This window comes from Bos javanicus, chromosome 3 (assembly GCF_032452875.1).
Source record: "Bos javanicus breed banteng chromosome 3, ARS-OSU_banteng_1.0, whole genome shotgun sequence".
Lineage (NCBI taxonomy): Eukaryota > Metazoa > Chordata > Mammalia > Artiodactyla > Bovidae > Bos > Bos javanicus.
The window spans coordinates 120,964,100-120,988,381 of record NC_083870.1 but is presented as its reverse complement, the minus strand read 5'-3'; the positions used below and the strand labels follow the sequence as shown (position 1 = coordinate 120,988,381).

Genomic DNA, 24,282 nt, shown 5'->3' with positions numbered 1-24,282 from the left:
ATCTTTCCAAGTCAATACCTATGGATCTAACTCATTTAAATAACAGCAATAAACCAAAAAGGAAATTGACAATCTTGTGTTATGTGAATGCACTGAAAATTTACTTAACTGGTTCCTTGCCGTGTTTTCTAAATATTCTGTTTTTACCTAATGCTGATATTAACATTCTTAATATACATGTAGTCACACAAACGTTCTCACACACCCATTTCTTGTCACCTGCCTTTGCTTGGTAAAGACTAAAAGGCCACTTACATAGTCAAGTTTTCAGTCGTTACCTTTATGGCTTCTGAGGCTTGTATTTTTATACTTGAGTAACATCTCAACTCTGAAATTACGGAATAAAATGTCTTCCGTGATTTTTTTCTGTTTTACTTTCACTGTTCCAGCTCACAGTTCACACAGCCCGGCCCCCTGCAGAATCTCCCTTGCTCGGGTTGGCCTGCGGCCCTGCAGTCTCGCGGGGAGGGCCTCTCCGCCGCGGCCTCCCGCTCTCCGCCCGCCCTCGTCTGCCGCCTGGGCCGCTCCGCGACGCCGCGTCGCGCTGTCCCAAGCGGAGAGCCCCCTCCGAGCAGAGGCCCCGGGCGAGCTCGGGCCTTAGGGCGGTCGGTGCCGCTGCGGCCTGCCGGCGACAGCGCCTCGTCCCGAGGACGCCCGTACCGGTTGTCGGGCGCCCCTGGCGGCAGCTTTCAGAGCGTTCCTTTCCTTCGGCGACCTTCAAAAGGGCTGCGATTCAGCCAGCAAATCCGGCAAAGAGCTCCAGAGGCCGGCATTACAAGCAGTAATAAACCCGGTGCTGCGGAGACCTGGGCACGCCTGCTTCTGCTGAAGATTGGATCCGCAGGGTTTCGGGTGGCGCCGCGCTCTGACGGAGAGGTGGCTGCTCGCTCGGGTCGACCAGCATCTCCCCGAGCCCCTCCATCGTTGGGGCCTCGGAGCGGGCAGGAAGAGGGTCTTCAGCGCCAGAGCGCCTGTGTTTCAACGACCAGGCTCCTGGACCACCGTTTCCGCAGTACCCTCGCTCTAGGCTACGGGGCTTGGCCAGCCCGCCGGAGTCCGTGCACGTAGAGCTCGTTACCGTGCGCGCCGGGGCCCCGTCTTCGGGCCTGGACGCGCCCTGCTCCCGCTTGACTCGAACGTGCAGGCTTGCGTGGTGAGAACGGGCCGTGTCTCTAGGAGCGGGAGGGCGGTCGGGACGTTTCCTCTGCCCGTGGTCAGCGCTTGGGCTATAGCTCGCGAATGAGAGTGACCGTGCCCCGAGCGGTGTCCTGAGGCCACATTGTCCAGTTTTCCGGTTTCGGCTGGGAGTGGTCGTGTGTCTCAGTCGGCGGACGGCGCTGGGTTCCCGCCAGCCGTCCCTGTATCCCGGCCTTCCTCCTCTGGAGTGGGGACGGGCCGAACGCGCGGGACAAGGTGGCGCTGGACGGAGCGCCCGGCCATCCCCGCGGCACCACAGTCCCCGTGCCCGGGGCCTCATGACCTGGAGTTCAGGTCCGCACCAGGGCCGGAAGCGGGGTAGCTGCTCCACGACAGCCACTGTCGTTTCTCCAAGCTCTGTGATCGTCCGCAGGCTGGGCTGCGTCTTCGTGGGGATCGCCTGTGGTCCCTTCTGTTCCCCTTGCGGCCTCGGCGGCTGTGTGGACCCCCCACACACGTGCCCCCTCACCGAGGGTCACATCAGGGAACGTGGCAGGCGAGCAAGGAGGTCGCCCAATGCGCGGCTCCAGTCCTGCCTGGGCTCGGCGGTCAGAAGCGCCAAATGTTTGAGACACAGAAAGCGTCCGGGGCCGTCCCGTGAGGGTCTTGGGGAGACGCGAGCCTGGCGCATCTTTAGTCTCAAAAGAGCCTCTTAACACGCGTGAAAGGGAGGACGCGGGAGCGAGAAATGCAACCTGCGGCGCACTCGGAGGGAACGAGTGCGGAGTGGTGATGCTGTGCCTTCTCCCCACTGCGATCCGGATTTGTCCCCGTGGCGTTCATGCTGTTTGGTTGTAGCTGGGCCGCCGACAGGTCGACCAGATGGCCAGACAACTTTGGTACTTTAAAATTTCCTACAGTGGGTTTTAGTAGAGAGAAGATAATGCCAACCCACTTCAATACTCTTGCCTGGAAAATCCCATGGGCGAAGGAGACTGGTAGGCTGCAGTTCAGGGTTCTCTAAGAGTCGGACACGACTGACTGCACTTTCACTTTTCATTTTCATGCGTTGGAGAAGGAAATGGCAACCCATTCCAGTGTTCTTGCCTGGAGAATCCCGGGGACGGGGGAGCCTGGTGGGCTGCCATCTATGGGGTCGCACAGAGTCGGACACAACTGAAGCGACTTAGGAGCAGCAGCAGCAGGAGGTTTTAGTAGATGGAAGTACTGAAATCTGTAATAATGGAAATTACTATTATCGTTGTTACTCGACGTTACTGTAATTATTACCGTTGTCTGTAATTATAAAGTTTATCCACAAACCAGCTGCTCAGTTGAAGATGACCAAAGAGGAGTTTCAGTATGTCTAAATATTTGTTTCAAAGCAGAGGGAACTCTACAACCCACGAGGCCATACCCCGCAGCAACCATTCTGGTAATCCACACCCCCAAACTCTGCTGCAATAGGCCTCAAGGCCCGGTCTGGGTCAGTGACTGTTTCCTTCTGTATCCTTTCCAGTTAGAAACAAATCAGTGGGAACAGGTTCCTCTAAGCAATCCCATGAGTGCCCCTCGTCCCATGAGCCTCCTTCCAGCTTTCTTACATGACAAGCTCTGAGCAGGACCTGCCTTCCTGTTTTGCTACCGCTCCTATGCGTACTCCTAGTCTCAGCCTAATGCAAGTGGTGCTGGCTGACCCCCTGCAGTGCAAATAGTAGCTGCTAAATTTACCTACTGATCTGTATTTTTAAATCTTCATAGACATGGTAATAGAAGCATAATATTGAGTCAGGAACATGTGTGACATTGTTAACGATCTCCTTACTATTTAGACATTACATGTAGGGATCCTTATAACTTTTCCATTCCAAAACTAAAGCTATTCAAGGAGGGGAGAGAGGCTCAAGAAGCAAGTGATATACATATATATAAATAATTATGGCTAATTTGCATGGTTGTATGGCAGAAACCAACATACAATGGTAAAACAATTTTCCACCAATTAAAAAAATTTTTGAGAAAGAACACTAAAGCTATTCGAATGCCTTTTGTATGCAAAGACATATTTCCACATTACTTTTTTCACTTTTTTAGTAGAATTCTAAAATCGGAATGACAAGAGGTTTATTGACATCTTTAAAAATTGCTTCCTAGAAACATATCCATTTATGTATGTGTGTACTGTGCACTAGCCTTCATTTAATTGCCATACTTTGAAAAAAATTAATGTGGAAGGAATTGTTTTATTTTTTGCTTGTGAGACCAATATTTTATGTTTTTGTGTTTTTATTCATTATGGAATCTCGCCTGTATGTCCTCAGATTGATATTCGATAAAGACTCAAAGGAATCATTAAGCAGTGGTGGAACTTTTTCTCTGGGTAGCTCCCTCCTTTTTGATGCTCTGCCACACAGATTATAGCCTCCCTGGCCTCCCAGCTCACCAGTGTTCTCAATTCAGATTTTTGCCAGAATGTTTATGGCTCCTCTGCCTGCAGCTGCAGCGTGAAAACCCCCTGAAGGCAGAGAGCTGCGGAGTCATCGGGTTGATGTGTGTGCTCACCTTCACTCGAGGAACCTAGTCCTGGAACCCTAACACTGCCTGCTGTTCAGGGTCTGAGAACCGTTTCCTATTTTGTTCAGCTTTCTAATTCCCAGTGGTAGGTGAGGAAGTCTAGACGCTGTTCCTCTTATCATTGCAGGAAGCGGAACCCTTTCCAGGGCCCTAGAGTGGGCTCACACGTGCTGACAAGGCAAGAGACTTGATTGGAAGGGGCACCCAGGAGGACAGCAGCAGGGTGAGGAAGCCCAGGGGACTTCTCTGCCATGTGACCTGCAGTCTCAGGTTTTATGGTGATGGGGTTGGTTTCCGGGTTGTCTCTGGCCAAGCATTCTGACTCAGGGTTCATTTCATGTATTTTGCTCAGCTTTCTAATTGCCAGTTAATACTGGTGAGAGAGTCCAGACACTCTTTGTATTTATTTGGAAGCAGAAATCACATTTTATTTTAAGAGAAAATTATACTTTTGCATCAATAATTTAAAATCACCTAACCACACATGCTTGAAGGTGTCTTTCGTTTCATATTCTTTGTTTTGCTCATGAACATGTTAAAATAAAATGAACTATCAGGAGACACACTTAGATGGTTTTTCCCACCCCCTAGAAGAACTTTATGCCAATAAATCCTGGGTAAGGTCTTAGAGTCTCTGAGTTTGAATCCTTCAGGTACTATCAAGTCACTGTGGCAATTTTTGCTCTGTTTTCATAAGACCTGTTAGTGTAATAAGTCACACTAAATTTTCCCACGGCTTATATTGTGGAGAATTATTTTTTCTCCCAAATCCCAGTGTCCATCTTCTTTTTCAGCCACTAGCAGTTCATTCTGCTCTAAAGTGTGCAGTTCACTGTCTCTGGATTGGCTTGAGGTGACCACCTGTGTGACACTTGGCAGCTCCCATCTCATTTCTAATCCATGAATTTGAATTAAAGGGACTTTAAGGCTCTTACATTCGTTACTCAATAAATACTTATCAACTGAGAATTGTAATCACTGGAGGCACATTAATAAGTGAACAGATAGGGACCCTGACTTCATGTGACTTTCTGGAGTATGCAGACTCTTATAAATAAAATTTTTAATTGGGGAAAATGTTTTGATTAGCATTATAAAGAAAAAACTGAGCTTTCCAGGTGACACAGTGGTAAAGAATCCACCTGCCAAGCAGGAGACATGCGTTCAATCTCTGGGTCAGGAAAATCCCCTGGAAAAGAAAATGGCAACCCACTCCAGTATTCCTGCCTGGGAAATCCCAGGGATAGAGGACCCTGGCAGGCTGCAGTCCCTGGGGTCGCAAGAGCCAGACATGACTTAGTGACTAAAAACAACACTTGATGGAAAACATCAGGGTCACGAGGGATGGTAAAGGGGAAACACCAGCATTAGACAGGCTGGTCCAAGAATGCCCATCCGAGAGGTTAATATCTGAGCTGCCATCCAGATGAGCAGAAAACAGCAGCCACTTTAAGCTCTAGGACAACGGCATTCTAGGAGAGGGAAGAGCAGGGACAAGGGCCCTGAGATGGGCACCAACTTGGAGGGTGGAAACACATGGGGGCTGAGTTGACATGAGTGAGTGCAAACGTGGTGAAGGGAAGGAGGGGCTGGGGGAGGAGGGGCGGGGAGAAGAGGGGCGGAGTCTGTGCTAGCTCAGTGCTGCCAGTCCCTGATCCCGGGATTTGATCCTGCTCTGAATACTTCTCACATAAATACAGAACACTGATGCCCCATCCCCACACAGATGGATGACACAGGTCCCTGGCAGTCAGACAGAGTGCATGCAGTAAGTCAAGGCACCAGCAAGATCACAGGATCTGAGATCAGCAGGAACCTTGATGGTACCAGAGAGCCTATTTTAAACTCAGGAGACTGAAGAGCAATTTTTGTAGTCTTGGCCAGTATGAACCAAAATGAATTTATTTCTACAGTTTGCAGAACTGTTGCCTCAAAAAAAAAAAGTTGGGATTTTCATAAAGTTTATGTAGAAAAGATACATAGAACCCATGCCTAGAAGTCCTACTTCCAAGGGAGAAAGCCACCGGGAAAACTGCTTGGAAAGGTTAAGGAATGTGACTTTTAATTATAAAAGAGAAAGACACTAAAATACAAGAAAAGTTCTGAGACAAAAAGGGTTAAACCAAACCTGGCAGGCTTTGTCCAGGTGAAAAGGTGGCTACCCAGCACACAGCACACTTCCTCACGTTGCTGGGATTATTCCTACCATGCTTTCCCATGACTGTAGCCTGCCAGGCTTCTCTGTGCATGGAATTCTCCAGGCAAGAATACTGGAGTGGGTTGCCATTTTCTTCTCCAGGGGATCTTCCTGACCCAAGGATCAAACCCGTGCCTCTGGCATTGCAGGCAGATTCTTTACGACCCGAACCACCAGGGAAGCCATTGCACTTTACATGGTGCCAATTTAAAATTCAGTTTAAGTAATTTTTTTCAGGTTAAGTGTTCCAAATAGCTCCCCCTTGATGTTATCTGCACACTGGCACATGTAGTCTGCAGGAACCCCCTCTTTCCTGAAGACCTGCAGTCACCACCCTTCTCCACACGTGTCTCCTATTACATCTGCCCACTGGTGTCATGGGCTCTCTGCCCGACGCTGCACAGAACTGTTGCCGGCGGGAGGGAGGGATCTCTTTTTAGGCAGGGAGTCATTCTGTCAGCCATCACCTAAACGTCATCGTCCTCCCATCTGAGATTGTATTTCTATGTTCCTTAAAAGAGCATTTTAACAAAATCTCAATTTGAACATGAGTGGGTTTTACCTGCCAAATTTTATCTGTCTTTCATTGTATACTATGGTCTGATTTTGCCCTTAGTCTCTCATGAAACAACTTGCCAGGACTTATGAATGACTTCTGATCCCTTTTCCATTTACCGCCACCCTTCTGTGGCACATGCTTCTGTGACATGTCCTTATTGCCATGACGCTCCCCTTCCTTTTGGAATGCCTGCTGTTGCCTTCCTGCCTCTCTGCTGCATCCTTGCCCGTGTGTGTCTCTCCCTGGCACTCACAGCAGGTTCACAGCAGACTCACTCACAGGCTGTTCCCTTTGGAGTCCCCACCTCCCATTTTAGCTGTGATATTTGGGGACAAATTCCCAACTATGTATCTCCAACCGAGACTCCTGCTCCCATGTCTGGGCTCTGTAGAATCTTCACCTGAATAATTACCATGGATCAAACATAATATACTTTCCTTCTCTGCAGTTACACCCCTTACGGACCCTCCCTCTCTCCTGGGCACCAGGCTCCCTGGTTCAGATCATCCATGACCCATTTCTCTACACTCAAGGAGTTATCTGGCCACGTTGGCTCCAGCTCTAAAGGGGTGAGTTGAGCAGTGATGGACCCAGAGAAGAGTGGAGACAACAGGCACGTACCTGGTGAGGTTGTAACTGCCCTGAGAATAAAGGGCAGTGCTGATGATAGAACAGACTGTAGAGGGTTTCTCAAGGTTAGAAAACGTTGGAAAGCAGTTTTAAACACAGGTGGGGGAGTGGTGTGATGGAGAAGTTGCAGTTTAAAGAGAAAGGCTCATTGCTGGCTCAGAAGGATCTTACTGGTAGCATCTTATCAAATGCTCTTTCTGTTACAAATATTCCAGGTTACAAATCCTTTGGAAATATATCCTACACATTTGCTAGCAGCAGAATAGCACAGGTCACAGTTCTCCATTGCAGCCTTGTTCGTAATATAAACAGAGTGCTGCATATCAGTGTTCATCCCACTGTGGATGGGCAAAGTGTATTAAATAGTACATCATCCATTCAGTGCACAGCTCTGCAGGAAATTATGTCCTGATAGAGGACAATTTCCAAGGCATTGTCAAATAAATAAAAGCAACATGTACAAAACACCATGCTTAATATACCACTATGTATGTTTTGAATTAGGGCATGAAGGAGAAATATATTTTCATGTTTGCTTATAAGGAACTCTAGAAGGATCCGTAAGAAACAAAATACACCTGTGGAGGCAGATGGCCCTGGACACACAGGCTAAATGACGGGAGGCACAGATTAAGGCAAAGTGTATTTTCAGTATCTTGAATCATGTGCCTGTATTATAACCTCTTTGGAATTTTCAGTAAATTGAATTTTTTAAAACCTCCAAAGAATAAAATGCATTTTACTCTTTTTATTTTACTATATTATTTTACTGTTTTTACCAACTGAATGACTTTCTGGTTATTTTACCATGGTTGTTGTTTGGCTTCTCTAAAATGTCTATTCATGAATTCTTTCTAGTGGTTTTGACATTTTTATTTTAACTGTGGTAAGAAACAAAAAGATTTTTCTCAACACCCTAGGTAGTTCGTCCTTCTTTTTTCCTCCTTTTGGATACTTTATATACTTTGTGAGTTTTGGCATCATTTTCATAACTTTTATTTGCAAGAAAGAGGATAAAGCTATGCTAGTTTGCTAGGGTTGCCAGAATAGAATATCACAGACTGAGACTGAAATAACAGAATTTCTCTAGACTATCCCATCTCACAGTGCTCAGCTGCTCAGAGCTCTCCCTTACTGTTCTGTTTTGTCTTATCAGCAGTTACGTTTCCTCTTTGTTACTGATTTTAGTTGTCTTTTTTCTTAGTCAATATAGCTAAAGATTTGTTACTTTTGTTGACCTATTTGAAGTAACTTTTGTTTAAAATTGATTTCTTTGGTTTTCCTCTTCTGAATATTTATTTGAGAGCTAATCTTTACTATTTTCACTCCTTCTTCCAGCTTTGAGTTTGGTCTGCTCTCCCTTTTCTGCCTAGGGTAAAGATAGGTTGCTTATTGAGCTTTCTTTCTAATGTATGCATTCACAGCTTTACATTTCATTGTTGGTGATGTTTTTGCAGAATCCCATACGTGCTGGTATGTTCTGTTTATAGTTTGATTTGTCTCCAGGTATTTTCTAAGTTCCTTTTTTAAATTATTTTTTGGCTTACTGGTTATTTAAGAGTGTGTTTAATCTTCACATACTTGTGGATTTTCCCACTTTTCCTTCCACTATTGATTTTTCGTTTCATCGCTTTGTGACAGGAAAAAGTTCCTTTGTATGATTTGAGTCTATTTAGAGTTGACTTATTTTCTGGCCCAACATATGGTCAATTTTGGAGAATGTTCCCCGTGCACTTGTGAAAAGTATGAAATCTATCTCTGCCCAGGTCACAGGTGCCCTAGCTGCACGGTTCTTAGGGGTCACCTCTCACTGTCGGGCGTGACTGTTGGGTCGGTCGGCCATTTTCATGCATTAGTCACACGGGGAGATCACTGGCACAAAAGGGACGCCTTTCTGTCAGCCGCTGACTCTCAGTACCCCATTCTATGGCAGATAGTCTAAGAGTGAGCTCTGGTACATCCCGAGCGCCTCTCTCAGACTCACCCCTTGGCTACATTCTCAGAAACTGGAAATTTTAGCCCTGCAAAAGGCCTGGCCCAAATACAAACTCAGTTCAGTTCAGTCGCTCAGTCGTGTCTGACTCTTTGTGACCCCATGGACTGCAGCACGCCAGGCCTCTCTGTCCATCACTGACTCCCGGAACTTGCTCAAATTCATGGCCATTGAGTTGGTGATGCCATCCAACCATCTCATCCTCTGTCATCCCCTTCTCCTCCTGCCCTCAATCTCTCCCAGCATCAGGGACTTTTCAAATGAGTCAGCTCTTCACATCAGGTGGCCAAAATATTGGAGTTTCAGCTTCAACATCAGTCCTTCCAATGAACACCAAGGACTGATCTCCTTTAGGATGGACTGGTTGGATCTCCTTGCAGTGCAAGGGACTCTCAAGAATCTTCTCCAACACCACAGTTCAAAAGCATCAATTCTTTTGTGCTAAGCTCTTTGTATAGTCCAACTCTCACATCCATACATGACTACTGGAAAAACCATAGCTTTAACTAGAAGGACTTTTGTTGGCAAAGTACTGTCTCTGCTTTTTATTTTTATTTTTTTTGAGATTAAACAGGCAAGTTTTATTATCAAATGTAACAATTCTACAAAAATTCAGTAGTATTGTAGTATTACTGCCTATCTTAAAGTCTTTCAGAGCTCTGGGCAAACAGCATCTTAAGGCAGCCAAGTATAAAGAACTATTTTTATGATCTTAAGTGCCAGTTATCCCCAATTTTCACACAACATGGTTTTTCTTATTTTTCCTACTGCAGTTAAATGGACATTACTGGTCAGTGAAGAGGGACTGTTTGGCTTTCCATTTAAGGTATTAATCAAAATAATGCAAAGTAAATAAAAATAGCAGCCACATAAATCTGTATGGCATTGCATTCAAGCTAAGGACATTAAGAGGAACTTAAAGGAACATGTGCACTTGGTTAATCAAATTCGGTTTTTCTCTTTGGAGTTACACGAGGCAGCAGTACTACATAGCTAGTGTCTAATATTGCACTTCTGGAGCATAAACACAGCTAAGCCACAGTGCCACACACCGACAGCAGCACCTGTTCTCATCACATCAGTGTTCACCTCTCAGTCTAGCATGCTGACTATAACCCTAGGCTTTTTAAAAGTTTTAATTATTCGACAGTTAAGGCATTAGAGAAAAAGGATTAAGGCTATCTTATTATATACAAGCATTCACTTCAGTTAGTATATTGCTTTCTAGAATACATTGTTCAAATATTCTCATTTGTGATATTAAAAACTATGGAATTTCTTATTAAAGTCCGAAGCATCAATAACGGGAAAAGTACAGTATAAAATAATACATACGAAGCCACAGTATTCAGTTACAGTTCAAACTAGAAATTAATAACTACACATAGCTGCTTCATTTTTGGTTTTATATTTTGGCCCCTAGTTCATTTTTATTTACAACTGATACCCACTGAGGAAAAAAATGCAACTTTTAAACTATGTATGTTTTGTGATGGGTGTGCCATTTCTTCTCACTTTTCCAAGGTGTTTTAAAAATAGTTTTTGGTGGCTTTTAACTGTAAGACATTGTGATGGCCAAGAGCCATTTCTTGCTGTAAGTCTGGGACTTACATACTCCAAGACCTTATTCTTACTTCAGAAGAGCACATGATTGTGCAGAAGATGGGAAGAAGAGTGGGAACACACAAAAATGGAGCTTCCATAAAAGAGTTCCTGGTGGAGATGGTAGATGTCAGTGGAGTATTTTTTCCCCCAAGACTTAAAACTTAGGAAACACCTATGATGCCATATTAGCTGGTAGTAGTGGAGACACCCGATTTCAAATTCACATTTTAAATGCCTGTTTGCAGTGAGCAAGGAGCCAAGCATGCTGCTTGCAATGAGAATTTGGCTTCACTGGCTCAAATTTTTCATTCCACCAAAAGATAGGGCATTCGCCCACCGTCCAATGATGTTTGCTGAAAATACTGCAGCCTGAGTGTAGACAAACTTCTCCTGAAGTTGCTGGAAGTTGTCTTATGTCTGAAGGTTTCAGGATTCCCATACATCTTTCAAACACTGGTAACCTTGGAAGAAGTTAAGAATTTCCTTAACTCCAGTATTGTAGGCCAGGCCCTGCATTCTGACCACCGTGCCAGGCTGTGGAGGGACACCGCTAAGATAAGCAGCTGTAGGGAAGTAGCCAAGACTATTGGGCGAACCTGGGGGGCTGGGGTAGTACGCCGTGTAGTTCATGAAGAGCTGGGTGCCCGCGGGGTAGTACGCTGTGGAGGGCTGCAGCGCTCGTGGGTTCAGGAGCACTGAGGGCTGGTAAATGGCAGCTTCAGTAGGAATAACTGCTGCGGGAGCTGGAAATGTGTAGGAGGGAGGGGACAGGCATGGTAACTTACATGGCGGTGGGGATAAGCCATTTCGATTTAAAGTGCCCCCCATTAACACAAAGTTCATCTCCTCAGCTGAACACTGAAAGACTTCAACATATCTGTCCTTCATGGTTTTTTTATGACACTTCTGTGCAGCCATAAATGCTCTGTCCGCAGACTTCATCTGGATAAAGGCATCTCCTGACGGGCGGCCCTGATGGTTCAATACCATGTGGACCCCATGAGTTCGGATATCGGTGGAAAACTCCCCCAGGAAGTCAAGGATATCCTCAATTGTGGCTGCATAGGGAAGACCTCGAAGGCGTATACAGTCTCTAATGTTTGTAGGGGGCACAAACTGCTGAGGTAGTACTGGAATAATGGGAGGGGTTGGAAGTGGAATGAGAGGAGCCGAGGAGAATCGATTCAGCACCTGCGGAACTTCAGCTGCTGTGCTCCTGAAGAGTTCGATGTATCTTTTACCCAACAAGTCTTTATGCTTCCTCAGTGCGTTCTGTGCGTATTCCTCGCAAGCGAAGAGGACAAAAGCATCCCCTGTGGGCCTACCATCCGGGTAGGGAACAAAGAGGATGCCTCCCTTCCCCCCAGTGATGGGGCAATGCTGTCCAAAGAAGGCCACCACTTCATCAGCCGTGGCCGTGAAGGGGAGCCCCCGCATGCGGACAATGACTTGGTTTTCCTTGGAGGGAAACTGGGCCACCTCATTGGATGTACCACCAGCAATTTTAAGAAAATCTTCACCTGTTGCTTTGTAAACCTCAATGTACCGGCTCCCCATGTGGTGCTTGTGTCTCTGCAGAGCTAGGTCTCTGTGCTCCTCGCTCACAAACCTAACCAGGGCTTCTCCGTTCCTCCGACCCTGGGCATTCAGACAAAGTGCTGCACCGCCCTTGGCAATATTGAGTCCTTTGAAGAATCTTGCAATATCTTGATCCGAAGACTGCCATGGTAAACCTCGTGCCCTGACTACTGTGTTGTCATCAATAAGTTCCATCTTGCTGCAAGTGCCACTTTCAAATTTGTAATTTACTCTCTCTGGATCTGAAAACCTGTGATTATAAGGGTCTGAAATCATTGCTAAGATTATATTTCCCATATCTTCAACTTGAGATGCTCCATACCGGGAGGCTGAACTATTCTTCTCAAAATTTAAACACTCTGTCATTGCTGCAACATCCAGTTTATCAATATCAGGTGAACCAGGGCAACACTTCTTGAATTCTTTTCGAAGATCAAAAAAGGAATAGAAGCATTCAGGCAATAATACATTCTTCTTAGAAGCCTCAGGATGCAGAATTTGCCTGACATGAAGCTGCCTGTCCGTACAGAGACAGAAGGAGGTTCCTACCCCAATATTCAGTTCATTGCTCACTGACTGGTTAAACTGTTGGAGCGCTTGGTCCAGCTGCGGCGCCGAGGACAGGCTCTCGGCGTCGAGCTTCGTTTCTTCTTTGCAGTCCTCCGTCAGCTCCAAGTGATCCGGTCTAACTAGTACTTCGTGCAACTGTCCCACCTTCTTGTTGGCCAGATCCACGACTTTCCATAAGAGCAGGATCAGCTCCTTCTCGTCCGAGCCCAGCTTGGCCCCGGTGGCCCCAGCCGTGATTCCGAAGAGCACCACCAAGTAATCCGGAGACGCCGTCATGACGATGGGTGGGGAGGGGGAGAAGGGGGGTCGGGAGGCGGCGAGGTGGGGCGGCCATGAGAACGAGGGGAAAACCTGTGCTAAAACCTCTCCGAAGGAAAAAAAAAAAGAAAGAGCGCCCACCCACCCCCCCTCCTCCTCCTCGCCGCCGCCGGTGCAAAAGGCGGTAACCAACCACCCCAGCCCTCACCTGGCCCGAGCTCCACGCCCTGGACAGGAAGGGGGGTGGGACTGTCTCTGCTTTTTAATATGCTGTCTAGATTGGTCATACTTTCCTTCCAAGGAGTAAGCATCTTTTAATTTCGTGGCTGCAATCACCATCTGCAGTGATTTGGGAACCCCCCAAAATAAGGTCAGCCACTGTTTCCACTGTTTCCCCATCTATTTGTTGAGCTATTTCAAATCCTGAAAGATGATGCTGTGAAAGTGCTGCACCAATATGTCAGCAAATTTGGAAAACTCAGCAGTGGCCACAGGACTGGAAAAGGTCAGTTCTCATTCCAATCCCTAAGAAAGGCAATGCCAAAGAATGTTCAAACTACCACACAATTGTACACATCTCACACACTAGTAAAGCAATGTTCAAAATTCTCCAAGCCACGCTTCAGCAATATGTGAACCTTGAACTTCCAGATATTTGAGGTGATTTTAGAAAAGGCAGAGGAACCAGAGATCAATTGCCAACATCTTCTGGATCATCAAAAAAGCAAGAGAGTTCCAGAAAAAAACATCTATTTCTGCTTTATTGACTATGCCAAAGCCTTTGACTGTGTGGATCACAACAAACTGTGGAAAATTCTGAAAGAGATGGGAATACCAGACCACCTGACCTGCCTCTTGAGAAACCTGTAGGAAGCAACAGTTAGAACTGGACATGGAACAACAGACTGGTTGCAAATAGGAAAAGGAGTACATCAAGGCTGTATATTGTCACCCTGCTTATTTAATTTATATGCAGAGTACATCATGAGAAATGCTGGGCTGGAAGAAGCACAAGCTGGAATCAAGATTGCCAGGAGAAATATCAATAACCTCGGATATTCAGATGACACCACCCTTATGGCAGAAAGTGAAGAGGAACTAAAGAGCCTCTTGATGAAAGTGAAAGAGGAGAGTGAAAAAGTTGGCTTAAAGCTCAACATTCAGAAAACTAAGATCATGGCATCCAGTCCCACTCAATGCATAGGTCTCCACTAATAATTCTTTCCTCAAAAGTTGTTCCTGCCCAACCTTGTGGAATTTCACCTGTGTGTGATCAGATGACAGAGACTCAGTGGGCTCATTAGGCACTTGGGATCATTCTTTCTGTCTGAGTAGCTCTCTCTTTTCGATGCCCTGCCCTGCACATATCACCTTCTGCACCTCCCTGGCTCACCTGTGTTCTCACATCAAGGCTTTGCTGGTCTGCATCTGGGTTCCCCTCCCTGTACCTGCAGCATGGAAATTGCCTGAAGGCAGACAGCCAGGAGTCTTCAGATGGGTTTGTGTATCCATCTTCACTCTAGGAAGCAGTTGTTTCCAGTATTTTGTTCAGCTTTCTAATTACCAGTGCCAGGTGAGGAAGTTCAGATACTGTTCCTCTTAAAGCTGGAAGTGGAAGTCACATTTTATTTTTACAGACACTCTTTGAATCAGTAATTCTAAATCAGTTAACCATATATGTTTGAAAGTATCTTTTGCTTCATTTTCTCTGTTTTGCCCTTGCAAATGTAAAAACAAAACCAAATATCAAGAGACACACTAAAACAGGTTTTGTTTTCTATTTTTCCTGGTTGAACTTTATGCCAACAAATCTTAGGTAAGGACTTAGGAAGCTGCAGTAAGTCAAGGCACCAGCAAGATCACAGGATCTGCAATCAACAGGGACCTTAATGGTACCAGAGAGCCTTTTCTTGCCATGCCATAGGAGGTGGATGCAGTAGTTGAGGGGCTGGAGGGGTCCCAGGACCTTAATGACACCAGTGAGCCAACTAAAACACAGGAGGCTGAGGCCAGGTACAGCACGTTTGGCCAATGTGAGCTGAAACATATTTAATTCTGAATTTCCAGAACCATAACCTCAAACAAAATGTTCACCTTCTTCTGATATTCACACGGAAAGATTGCACAGAATCTTTTGCCCAGAAATTCTACTTCCATGGAAGAAAGTACCAGAAAGATTGCTTGGAGAATTTAAGAGATGTGTGGGTTTTAGGTGGAGAAAGAGGAAGTGAGTAAATGGCAAGTGTGGTTCAGAAACGGAAAGGGGTCTGTGCAAACCCAGCAGGCTCTCTTTGGTGGAAGGCAGGCCGTGTGCTCACTGCTCCTTCCCCCTTTTGCTGAGATCACTTTTATCATGTTTTAGGTAGCTCCAATGAAAACTTCAAGTACAGGGGCTTCCCTGGTGGTCCAGTGGTTAAGAATCTACCTTGCAGTGCAGGGGACACCGGTTCAATCTCTGGTCCCCAGAAGATCCCACATGCCACAGAGAAATTAAGTCTGTACACCGCAAAGACTGAGCCCAGGCATCCTAGAGCCCAGGTCTCCACAGCAAGAGGAGCCACCAAAGCGGGAAGCCCAGCCACCCAACTAGAGCACAGGCCCTGTTCGCTACAAGTGGAGAGAGCCTGCAGGCAGCAAAGAACACCCAGGGCAGCCAAAAGGAAATAAAACTATATTTAAACAAAAACCCCTTCAAGTACAGTGACTCTCAATGGCTCAAGTAACTCCTGCTCAATGTTCTCAGCACACCGGCGTATGGGATCTACAGGACCCCCCTCCTCCCGTGAAGGCCCAGAGTCTCCGTCGACCACGTGTCTCCACCACTGTGCTGTGCCGTCTCCCTGTTCTCCTCTGCACAGAACTGCTTCTGATGGTGTCACTCTTTAGGCAGGGGAGTCATTCTTGTGAATCATCATCTAAGAATTAATATCATCTCACCTGCAATTTTATTTCTGTATTCCTTAAAAGCAGTTCCTTAAAACCCCAACTGTATTCCTTAAAAGAGTGTTTTAACACAATCTTGATTTGAACACCTATGTTTTTATTTATCAACTTTCATGTCTCCTTCACTGTGTCCTGTGCTCTGGCTCAGCCTCTCTCTTGGCCTCTGCTCCTGGCCTCTCAGGAAACAGCGTACAGGATGTATTAGTTGCATCCGCCCTCCCCTCTCACTGGCTCTTTTCCATCCTCCCTCATCTCCGTGACATGTGTAACTCTGTGCACATCACTATCACCATGACACCCTCCCTCCCTTGGGAAGCCTGTTATCACCTTCCTACTCCTTTCTCTGCTGCCCCGTGTGTGTCCCTGCCTGACACTCACAGCAGCCTCACAGCAGGCGCTCTCCCTCACTCTTCTCTCCAGAGCTCCTGCTGGAATTTCTGGACACCACCTCCCAAGTATTTACCTCTGACTCTGACTTCTCCTTCCCTGGTGGGCCCTGTAGCATCTTCCCCTGAATGAAGACCACAGATAAAACCTAAATTCTCCTTCTTCCCCAGCTACCTTAGACTCCCCTGTGGATGTCTCCTTCTCATCCAGGCTCAGTGATTCAGTATCATCCATGAACCACTTTTCTATACTCAACCATCTATCTGGCCATATTGATACCATCTCTAGGGGAGTGGGTGGAGCAATGATGGGCAATGTTGAGATGGCAGGTAGAGACCAGACCAGGCAATGAGGGCGTGAGAATGAAGGACAGTGCTAAGAAGAGGAGCAGATTATAGAGAAGTCACAAGGGCAGAAGAGGTTGGAGAATGTTTTTGAAAAAAGATCAGGGAGAAATCTGGGAGAGGAGAGGTTGAGTCTTAAGGAAAGAGAAATTATCATTGCATAGCTCCTCAGTGCGGTGGGGTAATGGGGTGAGGAATCCAGCAACGTGCTAGTTTACCAGCAACATCCTATCACATGCTGTATTTCAGTTAGAAGTACTTTAGGCTACAAATCCGTTAGATTTGTGAAATTCCTATTGCATTAGAAATTGATACATTTTCCTGCAATGGAATAAATTAGGCTAAGGTTATGCATTACATTGTATTTTGTGATGCCAAGATGTCATTTTATATTAGTGTTTTTCCAACGTGGACCAGTAAAGCGTATTATAGTACATCATCTATTCAGTGGACTGATTTGTGGAAAATAGTGTCCCAAGAGAGAATATTCCCAAGATATTGTCAGCTGAATATAAGCAAGATACCATAGAACATTGTGCACAGTGTGCAACCATGTATGGTTTTATATGTGGTTGTGCTCAGTCACTCAGTCACGTCCCACACTTTGTGACACTATGGACTGTAGCCCACCGGGCTCCTCTGCCCATCGCGATTCTCCAGGCAGGGATACCAGAGTGGGTTGCCATTTCCTGCTCCAGAGGATCTTCCAGACCCAGGGATTGAATCTGAGTCCCTTATGTCTCCTGCATAGGGAGGTGGGTTCTTTACCATTAGCACCACATGTGGAGTGAAGAAGAAATAGATATTCATAGTTGCTTGTGTATCCATAAAGTGACTTTCTGGCACGTCTCTCATGATCCAGGGGCTAAGACTCTGCACTCTCATTGTAGGGGCCTGAGTTCAATCCCTTGTCAGGAAACTAGAACCCACATGCCACAGATAAGAGTTCCCATCGAAAAGGTCCCACAGGCACAGCCAAATAAATACTTAGGAAAAAACAAATAAGCCTCCAGAAGCTATTCCTGAGAAACAAAACATGTGGCTGACTGTGGAAGCAGCAGGGCCTTGACAAGAAGGGAGGGGGTAGGAAGAACAATGTAATATGAAATATTTTTAGGTTCTTGAACCTTGTACATGTATTATAAGTTTCTCAGAAATGCCAAGACATTACGAAAAAATTTTAAACCTCTAAAAAATAAAACTCACAGCGTTATTTCTACAAACTGAATGAAAGTCAAGTTTGTTTTATCAGATTATCTGGCTTCTCTAACATATCTTCTCAGGCTTTTCCCATGCTACCCAGACAGTGGTCCATACGGCACTGTCTGGATTCTTGTCATAACCGGAAGTGAATCTTTTACACTATCCTGGGTCCTTGATGTCCGGCAAATGAAGGATGACGTCATCACGTTCCTTGCAGCAGGGGCCCACTTAGGTGGCACCGACCTTTACTTCCCAACGGAGCAGTACATCTACAGAAGGAAAAGTGGCGGCGTCTACACTAGGAATCCGAAGAGAACCTGGGAGAAGCTTCTGTAGGCAGCTCATGCCATCGTTGCCACTGAAAACCCAGCTGCTGTCCCTGCTGCGTCCTCCAGGAACCCTCGCCAGCGAGCTGAGCTGCAGTTTGCTGCCGGCGCTCCTCTGGTCAGCCGCTTAGCTCCTGGAGCCTCCACTAACCAGACCCAGGCAGCTTCCAGGAGCCAAGACTCCTGGTGGTTACGAGCCCTGGGCTGACCGCCAGCCTCTCCCAGAGGCATGTATGTGAACTTCTTACCATCGGTCTGTGTGACACGGACTCTCCTCTGCACTCTGGAGACGACCCATTCCCGGCAACCAGGGAGCTCCGTCCGTGGGTCTGACTCGGCGGATGCTCACCGGGGAAGTTCTGCCCGTGCGCGGCACCGTTTCCTGTGAACACTCTTGGGAGGTCGTGCCTGATCTCTACATCTGCAGATTCTGAAGAGATTAAAAGGGAAGAGCAGGTGCCAGCTGAGCAAGCTGTGACCAAGGAGGACTTCACCGTGAATGGGTCACTTCAGCAGCTGAGTGCAACGCTACTGGATCTGAGGTGCTGGCCTAGTCCACAGGCGGGCAGGCGAGCTTGCTGCCCACTCCACAGTTCCCCCTGAAGGCTGGCCTGCAGCGCCCACTGCTCAGGCCACTGGATGGGTAGGCACAGCACTGTGTGGGCTTCAGCTGTTCTTTCACAGGCTCTTTTCTTGGGTGGGGGCTGTGCTGGGTCCTTGCTGCTGCACAGGTGTGCTCTGGTTGCGGTGAACAGGGAGCACTCTGGTTGTGGTGCCTGGCCTTCTTGTTGCAGCGGCTTCTCTTGTTATGGAGCGTGGGCCCCAGGGCCCCCAGGCTTCAGTGGTGGCAGAGCGTGGGCTCAGTGGCTGTGGCCCCCAGGCTGTGGAGCACAGGCTCGATGGTTGTGGTGCATGGCCTTAGTTCCTCTGAGGCACGTGGGATCTTCCTGGACCAGGGATTGAACTCATGTCTCCTGCATTGGCAGGATTCTTTACCATGAGCCATTATGGAAACCCCACAAGCTCTTAAAATGGAAATTGGTTGACAGAAAATAAGCAGTTTCTAAATAAATAAATATATCTACTCATGAGAATGTTCTGTGACTTATGCTGTTTTCCTTTCACATAAGAGGAAAATTTCCTAATTCATAATTCGTTATGTTCTTCCCTCAAACAGCATTTGCAACTGCTAATTTTATTAGCTAAGCTTGATCCAGTTTTCAAAATACTTTTCTCCCACTTTCCCCTATGCACTGTACATTCTTTATCAATTGAGATAATATTTTATCATTGTTCAGTCACTTAGTCATGTCCAACTCTTTGCGACCCCATGGACTGCAGTACACCAGGCCCTCCTGTCCTTCACCAACTCTGAGAGATTATATTTATATACTTCATATGGATAGGAGGATAATCAGTTGATTTCATCCTTGAATTATTTCTCTGAATCTGACACATTAATATGCTAGTAAGATATACGACACTTGACTGATTTCAGCATAATAAAAAATAACAGAATCAGGTGACCATATCTGAAGACTGATTATAAAAGCAGCAGCCATGTTTATGAGGAGCAGTGACACACGGGGGGACATTTTATGTGGTGAGAGAGGGGCGCTGGCCTCAGGGATTTAAAGGGCTGCTTGAAAACAGACGAACTTGTCTCAGTGGATGGACCTCCTGGGAGTCACTTCACAGGGACACACAGGACAGAGTCCTGAGCATCCTGAGCATCCTGAGTGCCCACAAGGCGGTCTGAAGCGGTGGCCAGGGCACCCCTCTGCATATCAGTGGAGATGGTAGCTGTATTGTGTGTCTGTATAGTCTGTATAAGGTGACCCTGCATGCAGAAAAGCAAATTTGACTAAATGGCAGATGGCCTCAGCTCTAATAGTAAGATCTTTTCTTAAATCAATTTCTTTCTCCTCTCAGCTTCTCCATCTGAAAGGAGTTACTCTTCATGACCCACTCTCTTTTAATTCCCTTCTTAAAAGCCTCAAATTTTGTAGCTTTTTTTAAGTAAGTATTTTCCATGTTTATTCCTCAGACAAGATAAGCATGAGTAAAATTTTCTTATTGGACTTTAAAGATAAACAAATACTTTTAAAATCAGATGTTCCAAAATTCTACATTCATTCATGTTCTCACTTTAGTATCTTCAATCCTAAGCCTGTAATGAGTATTTTTACCTGACTCACCTGGAGAAATATCAGTAACCTCAGATACGCAGATGACACAACCCTTATGGCAGAAAGTGAAGAGGAACTAAAAAGCCTCTTGATGAAAGTGAAAGTGGAGAGTGAAAAAGTTGGCTTAAAGCTCAACATTCAGAAAATGAAGATCATGGCATCTGGTCCCATCACTTCATGGGAAATAGATGGGGAAACAGTGGAAACAGTGTCAGACTTTATTTTGAGGGGCTCCAAAATGACTGCAGATGGTGACTGCAGCCATGAAAGTAAAAGAGGCTTACTCCTTGGAAGGAAAGTTATAACCAACCTAGATAGCATGTTGAAAAGCAGAGACATTACTTTGCCAACAAAGGTCCGTGTAGTCAAGGCTACGGTTTTTCCAGTGGTCATGTATGGATGTGAGAGTTGGACTGTGAAGAAGGCTGAAGGCCGAAGAATTGATGCTTTTGAACTGTGGTGTTGGAGAAGACTCTTGAGAGTCCCTTGGACTGCAAGGAGATCCAAGCAGTCCATTCTGAAGAAGATCAGTCCTGGGTGTTCTTTGGAAGAAATGATGCTAAAGCTGAAACTCCAGTACTTTGGCCACCTCATGCGAAGAGTTGACTCATTGGAAAAGACTCTGATGCTGGGAGGGATTGGGAGCAGGAGGAAAAGGGGACGACAGAGGATGAGATGGCTGGATGGCATCACTGACTCGATGGACGTGAGTCTGAGTGATCTCTGGGAGTTGGTGATGGACAGGGAGGCCTGTCGTGCGGCAATTCATGGGATCGCAAAGAGTCGGACACGACTGAGCGACTGAACTGAACTGAACCTGATTCAAACTGAACCTGATTCTTTATCAATTGAGATAATATTTTATCATTGTTCAGTCACTCAGTCATGTCCAACTCTTTGCGACCCCATGGACTGCAGTACACCAGGCCCTCCTGTCCTTCGCCAACTCCAAGAGATTATATTTATATACTTCATATGGATAGGAGGATAATCAGTTGACATAACTCTGGGGGGTGAATTGGTGGCGGGACTCCACAGACCCCTGGAATTTTGAACTCTCAACAGTTAGATCTCCTTTTACGGAAGTGTTAGCAGCCAATGGAGCAAGGTGTATATAGTGCCAGATTACAGGGCTGACAGCAGGGAAAAGACATTTTATTGATGGTAGAAAAGATCTGCCTTCTGACAAGCAGCCGCCTCTCACAGTGAGGCAAACCGGAAGTGCCTGCAGAGGCAGAGCCGCGTGTGCAGGGAGAGTGATGCTTCAGCCACATCCGTTATCAGCACAGCCATCAGAAAGGGGTCGTTCCTTGACCTGACTCGTGCTTCCTGTTTCTTTAACTCCCTGTGCTTCGGGGCTGCTCTGCTGAGTTGGACTCCCCTTTGCTTTTCCTAGATCTCCTTGGGGCCTTCTCACAAGGCCCGGCAGCAGGCAGCAAGCAGTGGCACCATTGGGCAGGTCTGCTCCTGTAACTCCTCTGGCAGCCGTGCGGCTGGGACACCGCGCTGAGCGTCCACAGTCCCTTTCATGGGACCAGAGGTCAGAATGTGATGGGACCAGAGGTCGGAATGTGATGGGACCAGAGGTCGGAATGGGGAAGATGGAAGGGCTGCCTTTGCTTTCTTTCACTCCCGGGCCAGGAGCTCTTAACCTGAGGTATTTGGAGAGCCCAGGGAGCCTGTGGCCTCCCTGAAAGTGAAAGTGAAAGTGAAGTCTTTCAGTCGTGTCCGACTCTCTGCAACCCCGTGGGCTGTAGCCCACCAGGCTCCTCCGTCCATGGGATTCTCCAGGCAAGAATACTGGAGTGGGTTGCCATTTCCTTCTCCAGGGGATCTTCCCGACCCAGGGATTGAACCCAGGTCTCCCGCATTGCAGGCAGACACTTTAACCTCTGAGCCACCAGGGAAGCCCAAGTGATGCATAAAATGCGTCTGTGAACAAACTTTTGTTCAGATAAGAGTAAATGCCCTGGATTCACCCCTTCAGAATATTTTATCTTTGTTCCTAGTCTGTACAGATCCTGTGCTTTGAACCACAACACCGCTGCAGTGATTTCATCACACTTTCCCTGCTGCCAGTCCCTAGTAAACCCAGCTTTCAGAATCAAGAGAAGCTGATGGCTGACAAGGCTTAAAAACATCCTTTGAAGTTCCTAGAATCAAGAGCACCTGACTGTACTCTACTGGAACATTTTAAGGTACAGTAGTTTGCTTTTCGCTTGTGAGCAGCTAGGTCAAATTATTTCCAAACAAGAAAACCAAACTAAAGTCTATGTGCCTGACCAGGGTTACAGGACACAAACTACTTTAGGGCGGGTCCCAGGTCGGCCTGAGATTCTGTCATTACCAGGAATCAAAGTAGCAAAGAGCATCTGTGACACAAACCCTAAAGCGTTTTATTACTGGATAATTTGGGTTGGGACGGTTCCCTAGAGAAGAGAATGGCAACTCACTCCAGTCTTCTTGCCTGGAGAATTCCATGGGCAGAGGAGCCTGGCGGGCTACAGTCTAAGGGATCCCAGAGAGTCGGACAGGACTGAGTGACTTTCACTTTCTTTTTTCAGTTTGGATCTATGGAGAGGAAAAGTTTTTTCTGTGGATATTTGTAAATGCTTCCTGCAGATCGAGTTATATGGCTTTGTGTTCTTCTGAAATTGCTCCCATGACATTGATCGGGACTTCATACACTTAAGTACCAAATTACTCTGTTTTCTGTGCAATGGTGGTAAAACAACTTAAAAGCAAGTAAACAAGCCAAAGCCCGTGAATTGTGCTTCAAACAGGCTGAAAGTGCCACCTACTGTCCAATCTGTAGAGGTGCCCGAGGAATGTAGTCTGAGCATTATGGACTGAGAGCCACAGGAACTAGGATAATAAGGTAAGTTAAACTCACATCAGAGAAGGCAATGGCACCCCACTCCAGTACTATTGCCTGGAAAATCCCATGGATGGAGGAGCCTGGAAGGCTGCAGTCCATGGGGTCACTAAGAGTTGGACACGACTGAGCGACTTCACTTTCACTTTTCACTTTCATGCATTGGAGAAGGAAATGGCAACGCACTCCAGTGTTCTTGCCTGGAGAATCCCAGGGACAGCGGAGCCTGGTGGGCTGGCGTCTGTGGGGTCGCACAGAGTCGGACACGACTGAAGCGACTTAGTAGTAGTAGTAGTAGACTCACATCTGACTATACTTTCTACTTATAGGCTATTTATAAGGAGTTATGTAGTTATATGTACGCTCTCTCCTGAGCATTCTCAATCTTTGGTTACAGAAAGTAAGATATTGAAAATCACGGAGCTGTGGCAGATGTAAGAAACAGTATCAGGCTTTCATATGCTTTCCACGGGTCCCGATTATCCCACACCAAAATGCCTTGAGAGTTCTGGAGCAAAAATGCTCTTTGCCACTTTTATTCCTAGGAACGACTGAGGCCCAGAGCTCCCTGAGTGGCCGCTCCTGAGGGGACTTGACTGTATTTATTTTACATGATTAAAAGATGACAGCAAAAGAGAAAGCTCTAAAATGGCAAAAGCTTTCAGGTACACCAAAAAGGTGGTTTTTAATGTTGGTTTGAGTGTTTTGTTTTCAGTGGAACAATCCATTATAGAACAGGCCAAAATAAGTTTAGAGAATACAGTGTAAATTTTCTACCTCTGAGAGATACTATTTAAAACATGTTTTTACTAGGGGCCTGGCATAAATTCAGACTTGCCTTGGACAGGTGACTGACTTCCAGGCTGCCTTAAACCCAGCAAGTGTTCAGGGAATGACCCAGTGACTGGAGGGGA

The 24,282-nt window shown here is 46.4% G+C and overlaps 1 protein-coding gene, 2 long non-coding RNA genes and 1 pseudogene across 3 annotated transcripts; 3 read left to right on the top strand and 1 right to left on the bottom strand.

Annotated features, from left to right (window-relative positions):
* The first annotated feature begins 3,252 nt into the window (after positions 1-3,252).
* On the top strand, positions 3,253-9,462 carry LOC133245022 (uncharacterized). Its single transcript, XR_009735594.1, has 3 exons — positions 3,253-3,750; positions 3,839-3,934; positions 6,916-9,462. It is a non-coding gene; the product is annotated as an uncharacterized LOC133245022 (long non-coding RNA).
* A 194-nt stretch (positions 9,463-9,656) lies between these two features.
* Positions 9,657-13,258, bottom strand: LOC133245021 (epithelial splicing regulatory protein 1-like). The gene has a single exon (XM_061412962.1). The coding sequence runs from the start codon at positions 13,117-13,119 to the stop codon at positions 11,122-11,124; it is 1,998 nt and encodes a 665-aa protein (XP_061268946.1). The 5' UTR covers positions 13,120-13,258; the 3' UTR covers positions 9,657-11,121.
* A 2,699-nt stretch (positions 13,259-15,957) lies between these two features.
* Positions 15,958-19,398, top strand: LOC133245020 (small ribosomal subunit protein uS2-like; annotated as a pseudogene).
* A 990-nt stretch (positions 19,399-20,388) lies between these two features.
* On the top strand, positions 20,389-23,711 carry LOC133245019 (uncharacterized). The gene is made up of 3 exons (XR_009735593.1): positions 20,389-22,033; positions 22,503-22,691; positions 23,058-23,711. It is a non-coding gene; the product is annotated as an uncharacterized LOC133245019 (long non-coding RNA).
* The last annotated feature ends 571 nt before the right edge of the window (positions 23,712-24,282 follow it).

What these genes read in the sequence shown, in the direction of transcription:
- LOC133245021 (XM_061412962.1), bottom strand. Translation starts at nt 13,119, where the DNA reads ATGACGGCGTCTCCGGATTACTTGGTGGTGCTCTTCGGAATCACGGCT.